This window comes from Capra hircus, chromosome 2 (assembly GCF_001704415.2).
Source record: "Capra hircus breed San Clemente chromosome 2, ASM170441v1, whole genome shotgun sequence".
Taxonomy (NCBI): Eukaryota; Metazoa; Chordata; class Mammalia; order Artiodactyla; family Bovidae; genus Capra; species Capra hircus.
Genome location: NC_030809.1, coordinates 39,686,700 through 39,706,967, shown reverse-complemented (window position 1 = coordinate 39,706,967; position 20,268 = coordinate 39,686,700). Strand labels below are relative to the sequence as shown.

The following is a 20,268-nucleotide window of genomic DNA, read 5'->3' as shown; positions in this document are numbered from 1 at the left end:
TAGTAGGTGAACAGAAGGACAAAGGGCACTGGCCAGTCTCCCAGGCCTTAAAAGGCTTCTCTCTTCAGGTGGTACTTAAGCCCGAGTGGGGGAAAAAAAAAAGCCTTCTACAGAGACAGTAAAAGCAGTGAGACAAATGGGATGACATCTGCATTCATACACTGAAATCACTAGGAACAAAAACAGAGCTAGTCTCAAGAAAGTCTAAGGCCCTGTTTCCCGAAGTTACTAGCTAGTGTGGAGAATACAGAGCATACTATGACCCCGGCTGCCTGAGTATGCGAACAAATAAAGCCCTGCCACGCTGAGCTGTTTTTGGCTGCAAAGCACATGCTCATTTTTTGAGAACCAACCACTTACATTAGTGAGGGAATTTGGGAGAGGACTCAAAATTCCGTATGAAATGCTATTGTTGCAAAATAGGAAATCAGTGGAGATATAGTGATCGAAATTTGAAACCATCCTCTATTCTGGTATGAGCACTCTACTTTCAAACTCAACTGTAATTAAAAAGCTTTTCTAAAAATATATAGTTACTTATGGAAGGAAGCCAGTGATATTCTTAAGTGACAAAGTTTATGTGAGAGAAAGTCTCTTTCTCGTTAATAGAACCATTTCATGAGCTATAAGGGAACACTAAATATATTCTACTTACGAGCCAAGAGCTACTGTCCTACTTCTTGCCTACCAAATTATGAAAAACATCAAAAACCCGAGTGCTGTTTCTGATATGAAAACTCACCTCATAGGTACAAAAGGATAAGCCCAGTATTCCTTAGTTGAAAAAAAAAAAAAAATGAATGGCTTAGGTTGGTATTCTTTTCCATGATCCTATCCCACTTAGATTAGAAGCAATTTTTACAGGGTTGACAATTCATTTTTCCAACCTATTGGCCTGTTAGTATCTTACTAAACAATATTTATTAATGATATTAGTATTATTAATATTAACTAAATAATATTAATACCCCAGTTTCTTTCCATAGATATTTTAACTTTAGAATAGTTTAAGCTGTAAGAACTTCATTCTGCGACTGTGGTTTTGTTGCAGTTTGTGAACTGGTTCTCTTTTCACCTGGAAAATCCCACGGATAGAGGAGACCCGGTGGGCTACAGTCCATGGGGTCGCAAAAAGCCGGACACGGCTGAGCAACTAACTCTTTTTCTCTTCACAGACCTGCAGTCAACATGATTTGAAAGAGGTGAGGAGGAGGAGGGCCAGGAAGAAGCAGGTCTCCTCTCCATCTCATACTCAGGAGTTGGAGAAAACAGCACAGTTCAGGTCATAATTATCCATAAACCAATAATGACAAATCTGCTAGATATACATATGTGTTTATAAATAAGCACATTTGTCACTTGATTTTTACAAGCTAACCATCATTGGTATAGATTTCAATAGAATACATCTTTTGTTATGCTGGTGACAGGTACCTCTGAAAATAAAAATTCTCAAATGTCATTCGGGTTTCTGTAATTCTGAGAGGTTCTGAAATGGTGTCCTAGTATGTTCCCCCACAAAAACAGTCCTGGGTAATAATGTGATGGGGCAAAAGCAATGTGGTGACCAATGATAGCAATTTGGAGAGGAGGAGAATGATGTGGTGGTGGTGAGGACTTTAGATTTTGTTAAAGGAGGAAAATGGATCAGAGTAAAACGGATGAGAACATCATCTTAGAATAACAAGAATGGGTACAGATAAAATAGACTTGAGTGCCAAAGAACTGAAGTTTTTGAACACTGGTGCTGGAGAAGACTCTTGAGAGTCCCTTGGACAGCAAGGAGATCAAACCAGTCCATCTTAAAGGAAATCAACCCTGAATATTCACTGGAAGGACTGATGCTGAAGCTCCAATACTTTGGTCACCAGATGTGAATACCTAACTCATTAGAAAAGACCCTGATGCTGGGAAAGACTGAAGGCAAGAGGAGAAGCGGATGATAGAGGACAAGATGGTTGGATGGCATCACTGACTCAATGGACATGAGTTTGAGCAAACTCTGGAAGATGGTGAAGGACAAGGAAGCCTGGCATGCTGAAGTCCATGGGGTCTCAAAGAGTCGGACACGACTGAGCAACTGAACAACAGATGATCTAGTTCAGGTTTTCTTAACCTGTGTCCCAAGGAATGCCAGTCATATAGAAAAGATCCTCTGAGGTCCAACGAAAAATATGCCACATGCCACATTCTTCTCTTGATGATTCAAAGTGCAGGGTGTTAGCATATTAAAACTCTGGGACATGTAGTACTAGAGAAAACCTGCGGAACCCAGCCACTTTCCAACCAATCTGGCTACAGACAGGGCAGCTGGTTAACGTCATGCAGACTGTAGTGAGGGGTGGGGGGTGGTGACAAATGAGAGTCAGCCGAGGTTCCCCTCATCATCTGGAGGAAGGGACCTCTTTCTCTACCATTACCTGCACTTAATAGAAAATTGAGTCCAGAGAACTTAAATGACTTCTCTGTGGTCAGCTCATGGTAGATCTCGAGCCAAAACTCAGATGTGGGGATACCCTGCTCTGTGCTTGCTAGCATTGTTTACACTCACAGTTCTTTTTTAAATAACTCCACCAACAACTGTCTGTGCATCACTCTTTAAAAGAGGAGATCCCAGTTCCCACTCTGTCCCTCTCTCCACCCCAGTCAAATAGAAAGCAAGTGGGCTACCAATGGAGATGAACCCATAATTTAAGGAGGCAGTACACTGGTGTGTGGGTTTTCACGTGTCGTTAACTCTAAAACAAAACTAAAGTCCAATAACACTTCATTTATCTAGAAGTCACTTATTTGTACATTTGTTTACTGTCTTTTTTTTATCATCTGAAATTCATGATGCAGAACATATGTCCTAACACCTAGAATGGTGAGCACAGTAAGTGTTCAGTAAACACTTCCTGAACAGATGAATGAGTACTTTACAGGGCTCTGGCCGTGACTCTGAACCACACACCTCTATCAGTTTGATTCTTTGTTTCTAAGTTCACAACATATTTAGAATGAATAAAGTAGGAAAGGGGAAGGCCAGCTAGAGGCAGCACAGTGAGAGCAGGGGTGACAGCTGACATCCTGGTACTAAGGGAAGGAAGGAACCCGAGGGAAAGCAATCTGGCAACATCTATCAAACTCACAGGTGTACACACTACATCTAGGAAGTTACCTACAGAGAGTCCCATTCATGAATCAAAGAACTTACATTCGAAATAATGCATAAAGTTATTCACAGAATCATTGTCATATTAGAAAGACTGAGAAAACCTTAATGCTGGTCAAAAGAAGCTGGGAAATTGGTGTGTTAAATTCATGATGGAATATGGAATGGCTATTTTTTAAAAGCCCAAGGAAGAGGTTTATGATCTAAATGGAATGTTTCTAAGAGCAGCATGTACACTGTATTGCCTATTGCCATTTTTGTGCAAAACACATGTATATAAAATATCTCTGGAAGGAGTGATTTGGTTGCCTGTGGGAAGAACAGGGTGGGTGTGAGGAAGAGAAGGGAAGGAGATTATCCGTGTGTATATGTCCTTTGTACTTTTGAACCTCGAAATGTGGAAGTATATTATGTTCAGAAAAAGAAGAATAAAAGTATAGCAGTACAAGGAAATTTCCTTACAGAAAGAACAGTCTCCCATACCATGCTAAACCACATTGAGGTTATTGGTTACAAGATTTAGAACACTCATATTTATAATGATAATTCTGAGGTATTAAAAAAAGGTTAATTTCTAGTACAAATTTTCTGAAATAGAACCTACAGAGCTACGTGACAGTTAAAATTTATAAAATAATAAAAATAATGTAATCACATTACTAAAAACTTGGAGACTAAATAGTAGGAGAAGGCTTCCCTAATAGTTCAGTTGGTAAAGAATCCGCCTGCAATGTCGGAGACCTGGGTTGGGAAGATCCCCTGGAGAAAGGAAAAGCTACCCGCTCCAGTATTCTGGCCTGGAGAATTCCACAACTGTATAGTCCATGGGGTTGCAAAGAGTCGGACATGACTAAGCGACTTGCACAGAACAGAAAAGATTAGGGGAGAAAAAAAATCCACCTATAATCACAGTAAAATAACCACTGATTGCTTCGGTATAACGTTTCCTTCTAGCATTTTTCCCCACCTCTATTATGAAAAATCATAGCAAAGTTTTAAGAAGATCAATTCCAACCATAACACTTCTTGGTCTTATTAAAATAGGCGCTGTGGACTAGTGGAGGAGGAATCAAGAGATCTTAAGTTTAATTACAATTTGTTCTCAAAATCTCTCAGTGACTCTGAACAAGTGGCTTTTCCCATCAGCGAGCTATTCTCCAGCTCTGCAAGGCCAGCAGAGCTTGCCTTGAATGCCTCTCAAGATGAAGAGATAGGAAATGGTTTGTGTAACATGGAAAACCCCTAGCTAAATGGAATGTGCATGTTCAGGCTAGGAAACAAAAATATTTTTTAAAAGCACAATTTAGGAAGAGTTCAGGCAAAGTTTGATTTCCTTACTATCTCTTTGTCATGCTTGATATTTTTAAAAGGGGGGAGGATAAGAGGAAACACTATTGTCCAAAAACAATTTCATTAGAAAAATGGCGTAGAATTGGAGGATAGAATTTAGCTGCTAGGTAATCCTGGAGCTCAATTCAATCTGCACGAGGTACATTGGAAAACAGATGAAATCCTGCTTTAAAAATAATTAGGATTATTATTACTCTGCAGGGCAGACAAGGAAGCGCTTAAGATGACAGATTTCATTCCGCTCTGCAAAACCATTTGTTCATCTTTCAAATGGATATTCAAGCCAGTCACGTACTTGCAATTAGGGGGAGCAGGCAGCTCTAACAGAACGATGTCTGGTCTTGGAAACTGATAGGTTTGAACTGATCCTCACAATTAGGAACATTAAGTTAAATCCCAGCATTTGAGCAAAGACAGACAGACACTGGACTAAATGGAACACAGTTACTTAATGTCAGTGAGAGATGATCCAGATAAAATCGACCAGCTCTGTCCTTGATTTAAAAATTTTCTCTTGTCTGCTGAGCACCTAGGAGGGAATGGTCTCACAGAGGACACTTTCCTCTTGGATGAAGTGTGGTACTTAATATCCTCATTACTTACCTGTCCTCTCAAAATCAAGCCTTGTCAGTTGAAGGACCACCACCACAAAAATATCTGCTTTATAGTAAGATTATAACAAGCCTGAGCAATGGCTGGATTGATGATTTCAGGGGCCTTCAGCCTTCACTGCAAATAGACCTGGGCCTTCTCCACTGCACGGGTTCTTAAGCCACGCCTGAGTTTCTCACTTTCCTCAGTCAGTGCCACCTTTTCTGCTTTAGCTCCATTGATGGGCACACATTCTGAGGGCAGGTGCCACCAGCCTAAGCCCTCAGTGATCACGGGGCTGGCTGCCTCACTCACTCTCTACACACATCTCAGCTGTCAAAGCTCTGCTCCAAGGAGATTAAACTGTTCAAACCAAAAACTCAACTAGCGTTCTTGCCCTAGAAATAAATGTTTATCTATCACACACGTGGCCAATATATTTATAGCCCGTATTCAGAGTGTCAAGTACAAGATGCAGAGGAGAGAATGACAACTCTGTGTGACAGAGGGGAAGGGAAGAAGCAGGAGAGGAAAGAACGTTTAAGCTGGGTTTAGGATTTGAATGAGGGGGAGACAAGAGGTGTGAAACAGCGTGGCAGGACTGGGGGATGGGAAGGAGTATGCTCTTCCTTAAGAGACACAGGGTTGGGAGGCAGTGGATGGAAGGGCTAGAAAGGCTGGGACTAGAGATCATAAATGTCTTTATGTCAGGTAAAGAGATTTAGAGTTATCTTATATTCAATCATTGTAAAAGCTGGCATTAATTGAATATTTACATTCTAGACACTGCAGTAGATGTTTTCTGTGAATTATTCATTTAAGCAAATAGCAACCTTAAGAAGTAGGGACTATCCCTACTATTGTGTGTGTGCTTAGTCACTCAGTCGTGTCCAGTTCTTTGCCACCCCATGGACTGTAGCCCGTCAGGCTCCTCTATCCATGGGGATTCTCCAGACAGGAACACTGGAGTGGGTTGCCATGCCCTCCTCCAGGAGATCTTCTTGACCCAGGTATGGATCAAATCCAGGTCTCTCGCATTGCAGGCTAATTCTTTACCATCTGAGCCACCAGGGAAATCCAATCAGATAGCTACTAAGTGACAAAGCTAAGACTTGAACCCAGGTAGTCTGGGTTCATTCTACAGATTAGGAAATGGAAGCTCAAGAAAGTTCAAGTTATTTGCCTCAACCAGTCAAGCACCTAATTAGAGCTAGAGAGAGGATTTTGATACAGGTCTAGTTAACAAAAGTTCCTCCTGCTGCTGCTGCTGCTAAGTCACTTCAGTCGTGTCCGACTCTGTGCGACCTCATAGACGCCAGCCTACCAGGTTCCTCCATCCATGGGATTTTCCAGGCAAGAGTACTGGAGTGGGGTGCCATTGCCTTCTCCGAAGTTCCTGCTATCAACCCCTAAATAAGTGCAATTCCAGAGATTCACACATGTGTGGTGGTGGCACAGAGAGAAATTCTTATTGTTTAGTTGCTAAGTTGTGTCCAACTCTTTGCAGCCCCACAGACTGTAGCCCGCCAGGCTCTTCTGTCCATGTTCTCCAGGAAAGAATACTGGAGTAGGTTGCCATTTCTTCCTCCAGAGGATCTTCCCGACCCAGGGATCAAACCTGCATCTCCTGCATTGCAGGCAGATTCTTTACCACTGGGATTCTTTCCCACCAGGGAAGCCCATGGCGGGGAACTAACAAAGTACAGATGGGGAAAGCAGGAAGCATCGGAGGTTTCATCAAGGACATTCTTCTGTCGGCTCTGGAACAAAGAGCAGGAGTTCCTGAGATGGGTAAAAGTATCTGGAGCGCACGTGGAAGGACGATCTCTAAATGAAGGAAAAGGCTCTTCTTCTTTCCAGCCCAGGAGGGGAGGCAGTAAGGACAGATACAGATGTAGGCAGACTGGCAGGTATTCGAATTCAAATCTCCTAGCTTCAGTTTCTCCCTGGAGTAGGAGGCATATGCTGAGAAGAACTCCTCAGGGAGGAGGCAGATTAAAGACATGTGGATGATTACTGGGCACAACAGGAGATGCCCAGGGATGCGGAAAAGGATCCAAGCCGACTGGCCACCCAGAGTGGTCAGTTTCAGTTTAGACTTCAAAGATGACAGGTAGGTAGCAGCTACACGTTCCATTCCTGCCCACATTGCTCAAGTACGATACCGTTACAATGAAAGCAAGCCTCAGACATCTGTTAGCAAGGAGGTATAAAACCCATCATACAGCCTGTTTTTGTATGTAGCGCCTTGCATGGAAGGTTCGTTCAAGGCAGACGTGACAATATTCTGGCAGAACAAAGAGAAAGCTTCTAGTCAGATCAGGTAACAGAATTCTCTATTGGGTCCCGGGACCCAGGACCACACAAAAAATAAATAAATATCCTAAACCTAGAGTAAGACTCCAGTGGGGGTTAGATTCCTTGACTTGCCAAATTTGATTTATGCAATTTGGTTTACACAAGGGTAGACACGCTGTGCAACGGAGCTAACCAGTTCACAGGTCTAAAGGATGACTAGGTTGAAAACCACAGTTGACATAAATGCTACCAGGCAATTAAATCCACAGGTCTCACTTTCAGTAGCAAAACTGGAGCTGGAGATAAATGCAGAAATTATCAGCCTATGATTCCCAGCCTAGAAGGGAGGGAAAGAATGAAATGGTGGTTTAGTTGCTCAGTTGTGTCTAACTCTTTTTGTGACCCCATGGACTGTAGCCCACCAGGCTCCCCTGTCCATGGGATTTCCCAAGCAAGAATACTGGAGTGGGTTGCCATTTCCTTCTCCAGGGGATCTTCCTGACCCAGGAATCGAACCTGGGTCTCCTGATTTACAGGTAGATTCCTTATTGACTGAAAAACAAGGGAAGCCCCAAATAATGCAATAGAAATAGTATATAGTGGGAAAAGAGCATAAAGTTGTAGCTTTTATGAGATGACCTTAATCAGGTCTGCCTCAAAGTCTCATTCTCTTTAGAATCCACGTGACAACAAGTAAAAAGCAAAATCACTATTATGCAGTGAACCTAGGAGCACCCACCTTGTATTTTGAAGTGTCCCAGTTGTGGACTATGCGGGCTGGGATCAGGAAGCTGTCGTCCACGTGGCAGCTGCTGCAGTAATACCACCCGCTGTAGTTGCACACCTTGGCTTTCCCATTGGAAAGGCCTATGGATCGCTGGCATCCTGTTCAGGGCAGAAGAAAAGTCTGTGATTGCTGTACGTCTCTAACACTGTAGAATGAAGTTACACAATCCTCAAGTGAAACAAAAGTCAATGACAGGAAAAAAATTGCAGAGAATACATATACAGACACGTCCCCTTCTTCCGCCTGCAATGCAGGAAATGTGGGTTTGATCCCTGGGTCAGGAAGATCCCCTGAAGGAAATGGCCACCCACTCCAGTATCCTTGCCTGGGAAATCCCATGGACAGAGGAACCTGGTGGGCTGCAGTCCATGGGGTGGCAAAAAGTTGGACACAACTGAGTGACTGAGCATGCACGCCTCCTTCCTAGCCTGGAAGCTTCGCCCCTTTCGCCTCCTGGGGGACTGCTGATACTGGTACATTTCTGGTCTCTTCTAATTCCACTTCTGTGCACAGCAGCCAGAGACCGTCTCTCTACAACCAACGCCCTTTCATCTCCTCTCTTCCTCCTCAGAAATCCTACTTCCACAAGGCACTTGGCTGAGGGCTTCTCATATAGGATCTTATTTAACCCATGCAACAACTCTATGAGGAAGATATTATCAACTCTTTTTTACAGATGAATAAACTAAGGTTTATTTATCCAGGTGAAGTATTTTGTCTTGAGGTCGCCCAGCCAGTCAGGGCTTCCCTGGTGACTCAGATGGTAAAGAATCTGCTTGCAATGTGGGAGACCTGAGTTCAATCCCTGGGTTGAGAAGATCCCCTGAAGAAGGGAACGGCAACCCTCTCCAGTGTTCTTGCCTGGAAAATCCCATGGACGGAGGAGCCTGGCAGGCTACAGTTCATGGGGTCACAAAGAGTTGGGCGTGACTGAGGGACTAAGCACAGCACAGGCAGTCAGAGATGGAGACTGGACTGGGTTCTGAACTTGTCTAAGATGAACCTAAAACCTGACATGTAGCCTTCCTTTGCTGACAAGATCAGTGAAAGGAATGTGCCCTTTGATTGGTCCCTACCTCTCCTTTCCAACTACCTACTCCTATGACTCTCCAATGGGAATAGAACCTCTTGGTTGAAGTCAGAGAAGTTTCTCCTCATTGTTCCCCAAATATACACAGTGTGCTCACTCCACCCTCCATATCTCGGCATGATTTACTTCTTTCATGATATCCTTTTCTTCAATCTCTACTTTGCCAGACCCTGCCCATCACTGAAGACCACTGACTGCGTGCAAATGTTTGCCAAGGCCTTTTTCATGTCCAAGAAGTCCATGATTATGTGAGTACCATCCTGGTACTGACAGGGAAGCTGGTAATAATCGTGGTCTTGACAAAAAAGATGCCATTATTTACCTTTAGCTAGGAGGAACTACATTCTATTGATAATAGAAATTCTGTTACAATCAACCCAAAGGACAACATCCAGAACAGGTCATCAGGATTATATAAACAGCATCACTTTTCTGACATGTCTTATCTACAGATTTCATTTTAGAAACCCTTCCTCATGGCCCATTTCATGGTTGGATGCCAAGAACCATACTGATCAAAGAAATCTCATATTAAGCCTATTTCATAAAATGGGTACAAAATGAAAGTGTTAGTCGCTCAGTCATGCCCAACTCTTTGCAACCCCATGGATGGTAGCCCACCAGGCTATGTAGCCCTCTGTCCATGGAATTCTCCAGGCAAGAGTCCTGGTGTGGGTAGCCATTCCCTTCTCCAGGGGATCTTCCTGACCCAGTCATAGAACCTGGGTCTCCCACATTGCAAGTAGATTCTTTACCATCTGAACCATCAGGAAAGCACAGATTACTCTTAATAATAATAGTAATAATAATAAAATCAGAGTTGTTCCCCATTTCCACTAGGAGGAGCTCAAACATGTTTGACAGCCTAAGAGGATACTTACTCACATGAATTCATGAATGAAAGTATCAGAAAATTCCTAGAGCTTTCATGTTCATCACAAATAAAACAACATCAAGCAGGTCCACAAAGTATCCTCCAGAAAGAGAACTAGATTCCACTGTTTTGGAATACAAGAGATATTGAAAGATGGGGAGTAAATGTATTAGAATTGCGCTTCCAGAGTTTAATACTGTCTTCCTAGAATAACTACTTCTTTACGGTTGAGTAGCAACAAGATCGTAACAAGCTCCTATTTTTCAGATTGGCTGAGGACTGAGATATGCATGAAATTGATAAGGAAAAGCCAAACACACCTGCTGCTTCTGTTGGGAGTGGGAGGTGCCATCACTAGCCTCTGCACACTGGGATGCCATCTGGGCACCCACGAGCATGGTGCTCATTTGCATACAGCACATGCCTCCTTAAACTATTGCGCTTTTTGATGTGCTTGTATAGCCACAACCACACTATAAACTGCTCAGATCTATTTTTCATCCTTAGCACTTAACACAGAACTTTACACATGACAGACCAGCAATAAATGTTTATGTTGAAGAGACGATAAACTGAATATTATTTGGCACATAAACAGCCTCATGCATATAAAGAGATTTGAATGTCCCAGAGCTGTTCTGGAATTAATCCTCCTAACCTGCTCACCTGCCTCTTGAAAACAGCCTACTTTGGTGAATAACCCTATGCAGGTATGTTGCCCATTCCAAGAAGTACACATTCAACATGACCACATATGGACTGTGAAACAGAGTTGAGCAGAACTTGACACATTCTAGACACTGTAGACATTCAAGCTGACTTAACACTGAAATGACACTGAACAGAATTCAATCTTCCCTAATGATTTAGAAAGTGAACGTGATCTTGTAGAAATTTGGGAGCACCATTATAGCTGAAACGTTCACCATAAAACATTGCAAAAATAAATGTAAGTTATTTTAGCATTTTTGCTTTTGCTTGTTTGAATTTGGGATATAATAAACAGTAAGCATTTGCTGAATGCTTTAGTAGGTCCTACTGGGCTTATTATTCTATAACTTTTAATGATTTTATTATTATCTCTTAGATGCAACCTGACACATAGGCAATATTAAAATACACAAGTGTGCTTTTTAAGAAAGCATATAGCCTGCAAATATGTATATCAACCAGGCACACAGGTTCAAAGCTTAACAGGCTGAGGGTTCAACTCAATAAGCTAAACAGCCTCAGCACTTTGCACAGGTGTCCAGGCTTGTAAAAGAAAAAGAGAACATGGCTAGGGTTCATACTTGTTTTAGCTGAGACACAAGCAGCAGCAACATAAACTCCTACCTCTAGTTCTTGGCTGTCTTTACTTTGATAACTTATTTAGAACCATGCTCTCCTACTTTTGATGCTGAAATCACTCTACAAAAATGACTATAACAGAATACCTCATTCAAAATGGACGTAGGAAGCCCTGAAAGAGGAGGTCTCAGGCACACATTATTTGTGGCAGCTTACTTTATATAACCAAGCATGAAGAAGGAAGATTTTCTCCTTGTCTGCCAAAAATCCAGCCAACGAGAAGACACCACAACCCCGCACACTCACTGTCCTCCAATGAACTTTCCTTCAATACAGCCCCTCCCCACTTCCCCTTTCCTAATAGAACTGCTCCTCTCCACGGTTCTCCAAACTTGCTTATGGTTCACCATGGTCTGCATGTCCCAAAGCAATTCCTCTGCTATTCCCAAATAAACTCAATTTTGTTCACTAAACTCTTAACCTTTTTTGTTTTAAAAGTTGACAGCTTCTAATGACCTAGAAGGTTCCGACTTCTCCCTGTGCTTAGGAGTGTTCTGGATACATGGTGTAGGGACAAGCATACGTCTAGGTCAGGAACCTGGTTGCTCAGATGGTAAAGAATCTGCCAGTTAATGCAGGGGACCCAGGTTCACTCCCTGAGTTGTGAAGATCCCCTGGAACAGGAAATAGCTACTCACTGGCAAGCCACTCCAGTATTCTTGCCTGGGAAATCCCATAGACAGAGGAGCCTGGCGGGCTACAGTCCATAGTGCTGCAGAGAGTCGGACATGACAGAAGCAACTAAGAGAATCGGGAAGCTTGCTCTTTCCTAAGGGAACATGATGAGCCTGACCCAGCAAACTCCCTAGGCTGCCCTTCCTCACCACAAAATGAAGCAGTCAGCCTAAACCAGTAGTTTGCCAAATTCAGTGAGCATCAGAATTTTCTGGAGATGTTTGTGAAAAATGTAGTCCCTCTCAGCCCCAACCTGGCCCCAGAGATTCTGACCCTGTAAATCTGGGGTAGGGCCCAGGAACTTGCATTTCTACCCAACCAACCACCACCAGGGACTGTGGTAGGTAAAAGCTGAGGAGAGTTCCCTGATTTCTAGGTGACTGCAAAGGTCCCTCCATGCTCAAAAATTCTGATCTAATTAAGTGAACTGCAGAGGTGGGGTAGATTGCTAAATGAAAAGCTCATACTTTGTTACATAGTTTACTTTCTAGGCTTCTAAACTCAACATTTTAAATTCTTAGTCAATTTTCAAAAATTTACTATGTAGAAACAACAGTTCATTTTACCACCATTTTTCCCCAGAGCATTCACTGAGAAGCACCTTATTTGACTTAGAAAGAATTAAAATTTTTAATCTTCAAATCCAATGTATCTGTCATTGAAAGAACACAGGATAATCAGGAAAGATTAGAGTCCAGTTAGTGGCCTGGTGTAGATTCATTTTCTAAAAAATAACAGATACCATTTATTTGAAGAAGGATATACCCGTTTTTTCAATTAACTGCAAGATTTCCTGCTTTAATATCCTCCTAGCAAATCACGGACTAAGAACAGTTCCCAGTAACACCCTGGGATTTTACTCTATCACTATGAGGTTTTCAACCGGAGTTGGGAGGGGTGTATTTTCTTCATAATGACCACTAGAAAAACACATTTTTTGGAGGAGGCCAAACCTGGACTCTGACAAGGGACCTTCTGAGGAGGAAAAATAGAGCTGCAAAGCAGAGACAAAAAAATAATTAACTGAAATAACTAATTAGAACTTATTTACATATTACATTTTCATGTACTTTCAAACAGACTTTTCAACAATGTTTCTAAATTAAAAGGCATTTGTCATAGAGAACTGCTCCACACATAGGATCAAAGCAAATACATTCTTCCCTGTCTCTTTTTGAAACTTTTCAGAGAGTGTATTCAATTCATAGGAACAAAAAACTATCTCACAAGAGAACCTACTGGCCTTTTTTTTTTATTGCTTCCCACCCCACTTCAATCTTTAATGAACACATGTTCTGAAGAGCTTAGCTTCCTTCTGATACACTTTGGGAAACAAATGTCACCATTTAACCAAAATCCTATTTGCTGCTTGTACAGTCCATTTCCCAAGGGGCCTTTCACTACAGACAACCAAAAAAGTCTGTTGCTGGGGGCTGAAGCAGAAATGTTGGCATAATTCTCCATGAGGGCATAGTCTTTCTTCTAACAAGGGTACCTAGTTAGCTCAGTTGGCTGCAGTGAGGTGTTGCTGAGGCTGAGATCTTGAGATGCCAACCAACCATCTCCCTCTACTTCCTGGCTCCCGGCTATAGCCCTTTTTGCCCCGGCCGGCAGGTGGAAAATTCATGGGCACAAGAGAAAAGTAACGAGGTCTGTGTCTGGACCCAGGTGATTCACTAGGGAGAGAACTCACCCAATGCATTCTAAGTGAAGCCAGCCACTCTACCCTCTCCAGCTCATTTGGTAGGGGAAATCCAGGACTTTGTATTGGGAAGGAAGAAATGCCCTAAGAAGAGAACAGGAACAAACAGAGAGAAGACCAGGTACCTCTATAAAAGAGAGAAGAGAAAGAGAGTGCGCGGACGGACTTTCATTTGCTCTGTTAAAGCAGAAAAAATAAAACTGGCAAGTCTCGTTCCCTCTTTTATCTGGTGCATGGAGTAAGGACTGATGGCCTTAAGAGCGGAAGCAGCCCAGTTCCTGCCTCCTCCCTCCCACCAGGTGTTCTCTGGGGGAGACAGTGAGCCGTGGGACGTGCTGGGCAAACACTGATTGAATCACTGGAGCCTAATCAAATGCCTTAAGAATCAGATTTTCTAAAATGAAGAAAAACAATACGACTTCCCTGGTGGGCCAGTGGTTAAGCTTCCACTGCAGGGGGCAGGGGTTTGATCCCTGGTTGGGGAACTAAGGTTCCACATGTCTCAAGGCATGGTCAGAAAACAGAAATGGGGATGTCAATGACTTACAGTTTTACAAGAATTAGGGGGGAAAGACATAAAGAACTTAGCTTTCCTAGCTTACAGTCTATAACCATTGGCTCATTAAGAAAACGTCAAATAAGCACTTTTAAAAAATAAGATGTCACACTCAGTATACAGTAGAAAATTCTGTTTCATGAGCCTAGCATTAGCATAAAGCTGGGCACAGTGTTTAAAAAAGAATTGCTGGACACAGGGAAGAAGTGATTTTTGCAAGGCAGCTTTGGTGTCCACTAAGGGAAGTTGAGGGCAAGAGAAGGGGTAACAGAGGATGAGGTGGTTGGATGGCATCACAGACCCAATGGACATAAGTTTGAGCAAACTCTGGGAGATAGTGAGGGACAGGGAAGCCTGGCGTGCTGTAGTACATGGGGTCACAAAGAGTCAGACACAACTTAGCAACTAAACAATTAAAAAAAGGGAACTTGGAACAAAGCACCCTGGCCTCCAGACTTGCATCCTCCACTGTCGAGGGGGATGGAGCTGCCAGGAGAGACTGTTCACACGTGTGTTCACAAGTTAACACAGGTGGAACCAAGGCTACAGAATTCTACATAACTGCAACAGTAGGAGGGCAAAGGTGAAGGACACTGAGAAATACCTCCTTAGAAATAAGTGATCCCAAACTTTATCCTATCTCAAGCATCCAAGTTACTCTGTATCTTTGGGACCGGGTGGTGACCCATAAAGTAGGAGACATCTACTTAGTCATAAAATCAATTAAGACAAGAAATACTTGGATTGGAGAATCGGCACATGAAAACAAATGTCTCTGAGTATGCCTTTTGCCTGTTATAATGAAAATAGTACCTATAAGTATCTCAAATGAAACTAAAGGAACAAAAGTGGAAATAAAGAAAAATCAATTGTGTCCCTCCTCTAACTGCTCATGTGAATGCTATGACATGCTGCTGTGGTCGCTGTGTTATATGGTCTCACTCTGGATGGTGTGCTGCGCTCAGTCAGGCTTGACTCTTTGTGACCCCGTGGACTGCAGCCTGTCAGGTTCCTCTGCCCACAGGATTATTCTCACAAGAATACTGGAGTGGGTTGCCATTTCCTTCTCCACAGGATCTTCCTGATCCAGGAACTGAACTCACGTCTCTTGTGTCTCCTGCATTGGCCAGAGGGTACTTTACCATTAGTGGGGATCCCCTAAATGGTGATACTTCCAAATTATATTCTCTATAAGGTTTTAAGTCCTCTGGTAGGGAATTTTCCAGGAGATGAAAACTTCATGGTTGGGAGGGAATACACATACTCAAATGTATTCCTGAAATGTACCGGCTGGTTGCTTCCAATGCTATTCTGAAAATCATTTCTGTTCATCAGAAAAGAATTTTCGTCTAGTGGGATTCATTTTATGTTTGTCTATAAAGGACTTTCATGGCACTGAGAGATTGTAAAGAGAAACTGTCACTCATTGCTGGCCAAATATCTGACTCCAAAAGTTGGGCTACAGAGTCAGAGGGCTGACACACGTTAAAAAGTCCAAGTAACACTTGGAAGGAAATGTTCCTACTGTGGCTGACACATATTTAGGATAATTTAAGCTGGCACTTGTAGAATGGACTGTAACTTGCTACGACAGCTATATGCTTAAGTACATAACAGAAGTAAATAACTCCTCTCATACAAAATGGAGATACCTAACCAAGGAATTTTCCTTTCAACACAGCAAGATGGCAAATGTTATACCCGTGAGGCATGAGCACTGCACCTGGACACAGTGAGTGTTCAGTGCACATTATATCCAGAGAGACAGACAGAGGTAACTGAGACCAAGAGCCATCAACCGTTCAAGACAGAGGTCATCTACAAGCACAATCACATGTTACTTGACTATACTTGCATGACAGGGGCAACCAAAGAGAGAGCTTTAAAAAAAACCTAAGCTGAATACTAATTGGTTTAACATTTTTAAGTATTCTAGGGCTTCCCTGGTGGCTCAGTGATAAAGAATCCGCCTGCCAATGCAGGAGACAAGGGTTCAATGCCTGGTCTGACAGGATCCCACATGCTGCAGAATAACTAAGCCCATGAGCAAAACCCACATGCCACAACTACTCCGAAGAGCTGTGCTCCAAGAGAAGCCCACACCCAGCAACAAAGGGTGGCCCCACTCCCTGCAGGAAAACCTGCACAGAAACAAAGGTCCCGCAAAGTCAATAACATAAATATACAAAGTTATTTAAAAAATAAAATAAAGGTATTCTCCAAGCTGTTAGCTGAGGTTTTTTTTCTTCCCACAATGAAATATTTAAATTGCTAAGTCAGTTTCGATTTGCATGTTGTATTAACAGAGCTAGAAGTACTATATTTAAGTAAGAAACGAAGCAAAAAATCATGTCAGGTAATTACTGCGGATTGAAAATATAGGCAGCACACCTGGTGGTCTCATGGATCTGTCTCCTGTTTTGACAATGTCTGGATGGAACAGATGCTGGGATGCCCCTTCTTCCTACCTCTGACCACCTCCCAACCTTCTTTCTAGTTGTGACTGCTGGGACCCTCACCATCCTCTGCCTCTAGGACTGGACAACGCCAGTTTTTGTGGTTAGCACCTCACTGCCAACCAGATTCATCAGAATTATTCCAGCGAGGTAGAGTCCACTCTCAACTACCTGGTCGGCCATCTGTGGGCCTCCTGCACCCACGGCTCCATGGGCGTCTAGTTGCACTGTGTCACCATGGCTCTGGGGCGTGTGAGTCACTTCTGCCAGGTGGCTTGGGAGAAGCAGGAGGGCAATGACTGTCTCTTGAAGATGTAAAACTAGCTCGGTGGATGCACCCTCCTCCAGAACATGCAGAGGCCCTCCCAAGATCAGTGGAGTGAAACCCTGGAGAAGACCCTGAACCGGGCCCTGTGGGCTCTGCGGGCCCTGGGTTCTGTCCGCACAGACCTTTGCCTCTGTGATGTCATGGAGAGTTACTCCCTGGATGAAGGGGTGAAACTCATCAAGGAGATGCACTGCACGTGACTAGCCCCTGTGGGTGGGGCTGGGCGAGTATCTCAAGGCGCACCCTCTGGCAGGACTAGGAGCCTCAAAGCCCAGTGGGACCCATCTACATGCCCCTGGTGTCAGGGCTTCTGGCCCGTGCAGTCACTAGGCAGATTTTTTTTTTTTTTAACCACCCTGGAGATCTCTCCTGAGCTGCAGACCAAATGGAAACAAGAAAGCTTTTGCAGGAAAAAAAAGAAAATAGAAACTAAAGACTTTCTTCTCTTGGTAAACTCTATAATGTTTATTTGTTTAATCTCATGGCATGTTGTTATTAAGATTATAAATCGTATGAAATGAATTGATAAATACCAAGTAGACTCCAACTCAAGTTGAGAAGTGTCAAGATTTATTGGTCTTTCGGGTAAACAATGATTGAGAACCAAGAGTCAATATTTAGTCAAAATTTATCTTGAAAGGCAATAAATCTTGATTTTTGCTAAGGCAAGTTAAGTAAATATGTGCACTGTTCAAGAGATTCTGACTGCTTTTCTATCTACTAAATAGCTACACTGAGTTATAAATATAATGATCTGTGACATGGATTTTCATTTCCAAAGAAATGTTTTGAGCCGAGTTATTTTTATTTTCTTTTTAATGATAAGATGCTTCAATACCAGTATTTAGAGTAGTGTAAGATAAGTTCAATAATGAAATCTTATAAATTCAGCACCTAGTATATTTAAATCAGTCTAAAGTTAGTATTTTTTCATACTTGTTTTCCTCTTAAGAGTTTCTCTTTAAGTTCTATGCCTGTCTGCTCTTTCCATAAAGACTTTTGAGAAAATAGTAAGAAATTTAAACTGGAAAAAATAAATAAGCAAATGGATAAACAAATACTGACATAATGCTATCGATGTATGCAAGGTTTTGTTATAAGCACTTTACACACACACACATTCATTTCTCTTATCATTCTGTGAGGTAGGTGTTATCCCCATTTTACAGATGAAGAAACTGAGACAGAGGGTGGATACAGTAATTCTGCTCTTGGTTGTACCTCTAGCGGAATAGGCACGACCTAGATGAAGTGCCTGATTTAGCAGTTAATGAGCAACACCAACAGAAGCAGAAGATATTAAGAAGAGGTGGCAAGAATACACAGAAGAACTGTACAAAAAAGATCTTCATGGCCAAGATAATCATGATGGTGTGATCACTCACCTAGACCCAGACATCCTGGAATGTGAACTCAAGTGGGCCTTAGAAAGCATCACTACGAACAAAGCTAGTGGAGGTGATGGAATTCCAGTTGAGCTGTTTCAAATCCTGAAAGATGATGCTGTGAAAGTGCTGCACTCAATATGCCAGCAAATTTGGAAAACTCAGGAGTGGCCACAGGACTGGAAAAGGTCAGTTTTCATTCCAATTCCAAAGAAAGGCAATGCCAAAGAATGCTCAAACTACCACACAATTGCACTCATCTCACACACTAGTAAAGTAATACTCAAAACTCTCCAAGCCAGGCTTCAGCAATACATGAACCGTGAACTTCCAGATGTTCAAGCTGGTTTTAGAAAAGGCAGAGGAACCAGAGATCAAATTGCCAACATCCGCTGGATCATCAAATAAGCAAGAGAGTTCCAGAAAAACATCTATTTCTGCTTTATTGACTATGCCAAAGCCTTTGACTGTGTGGATCACAATCAACTGTGGAAAATTCTTCAAGAGATGGGAATCCCAGACCACCTGACCTGCCTCTTGAGAAATCTGTATGCAGGTCAGGAAGCAACAATCGGAACTAGACATGGAACAACAGACTGGTTCCAAATAGGAAAAGGAGTATGTCAAGCCTGTATATTGTCACCATGCTTATTTAACTTATATGCTGAGTACATCATGAGAAACGCTGGGCTGGAAGAAACACTAGCTGGAATCAAGATTGCCGAGAGAAATATCAATGAACTCAGATATGCAGATGACACCACCCTTATGGCAGAAAGTGCAGAGGAACTAAAGAGTCTCTTGATGAAAGTGAAAGAGGAGAGTGAAAAAGTTGGCTTAAAGCTCAACATTCAGAAAACGAAGATTATGGCATCCGGTCCCATCACTTCATGGGAAATAGATGGGGAAACAGTGGAAACAGTGTCAGACTTTACTTTTTGGGGCTCCAAAATCACTGCAGATGGTGATTGCAGCCATGAAATTAAAAGATGTTTACTCCTTGGAAGAAAAGTTATGATCAACCTAGATAGTATATTCAAAAGCAGAGACATTACTTTGCCGACTAAGGCTAGTCAAGGCTATGGTTTTTCCTGTGGTCATGTATGGATGTGAGAGTTGGACTGTGAAGAAGGCTGAGTGCCGAAGAATTGATGCTTTTGAACTGTGGTGTTGGAGAAGACTCTTGAGAGTCCCTTGGAGTGCAAGGAGATCCAACCTGTCCATTCTGAAGGAGATCAACCCTGGGATTTCTTTGGAAGGAATGATGCTAAAGCTGAAGCTCCAGTACTTTGGCCACCTCATGTGAAGAGTTGACTCATTGGAAAAGACTCTGATGCTGGGAGGGATTGGGGGCAGGAGAAGGGAATGACAGAGGATGAGATGGCTGGATGGCATCACTGACTCGATGGACATGAGTCTGAGTGAACTCCTGGAGTTGGTGATGGACAGGGAAGCCTGGCATGCTGCAGTTCATGGGGTCACAAAGAGTCGGACACGACTGAGAGACTGAACTGAACTGAACTGAACTGAGCAACACCAATGAACTATACAGGTGAATTTTCATATTGTCATCTCTAAGCAGAAGATATCACAAACACTGTCTCCTTGTGGATGACAATAGGACAAGCATAGAAAATATGAATCAATTACATGCAAGAACATCACTTAGTTC

The 20,268-nt window shown here is 42.6% G+C and overlaps 1 protein-coding gene across 1 annotated transcript in view; it reads right to left on the bottom strand.

The window, feature by feature from the left end:
- The window catches only part of PLEKHM3 (pleckstrin homology domain containing M3), a 213,784-nt gene that overhangs the window by 123,126 nt on the left and 70,390 nt on the right, over positions 1-20,268 (bottom strand). Inside the window, 1 exon segment of the mRNA XM_005676438.3 lies at positions 8,133-8,278. Within this exon segment, the coding sequence (XP_005676495.2) occupies positions 8,133-8,278 (146 nt within the window).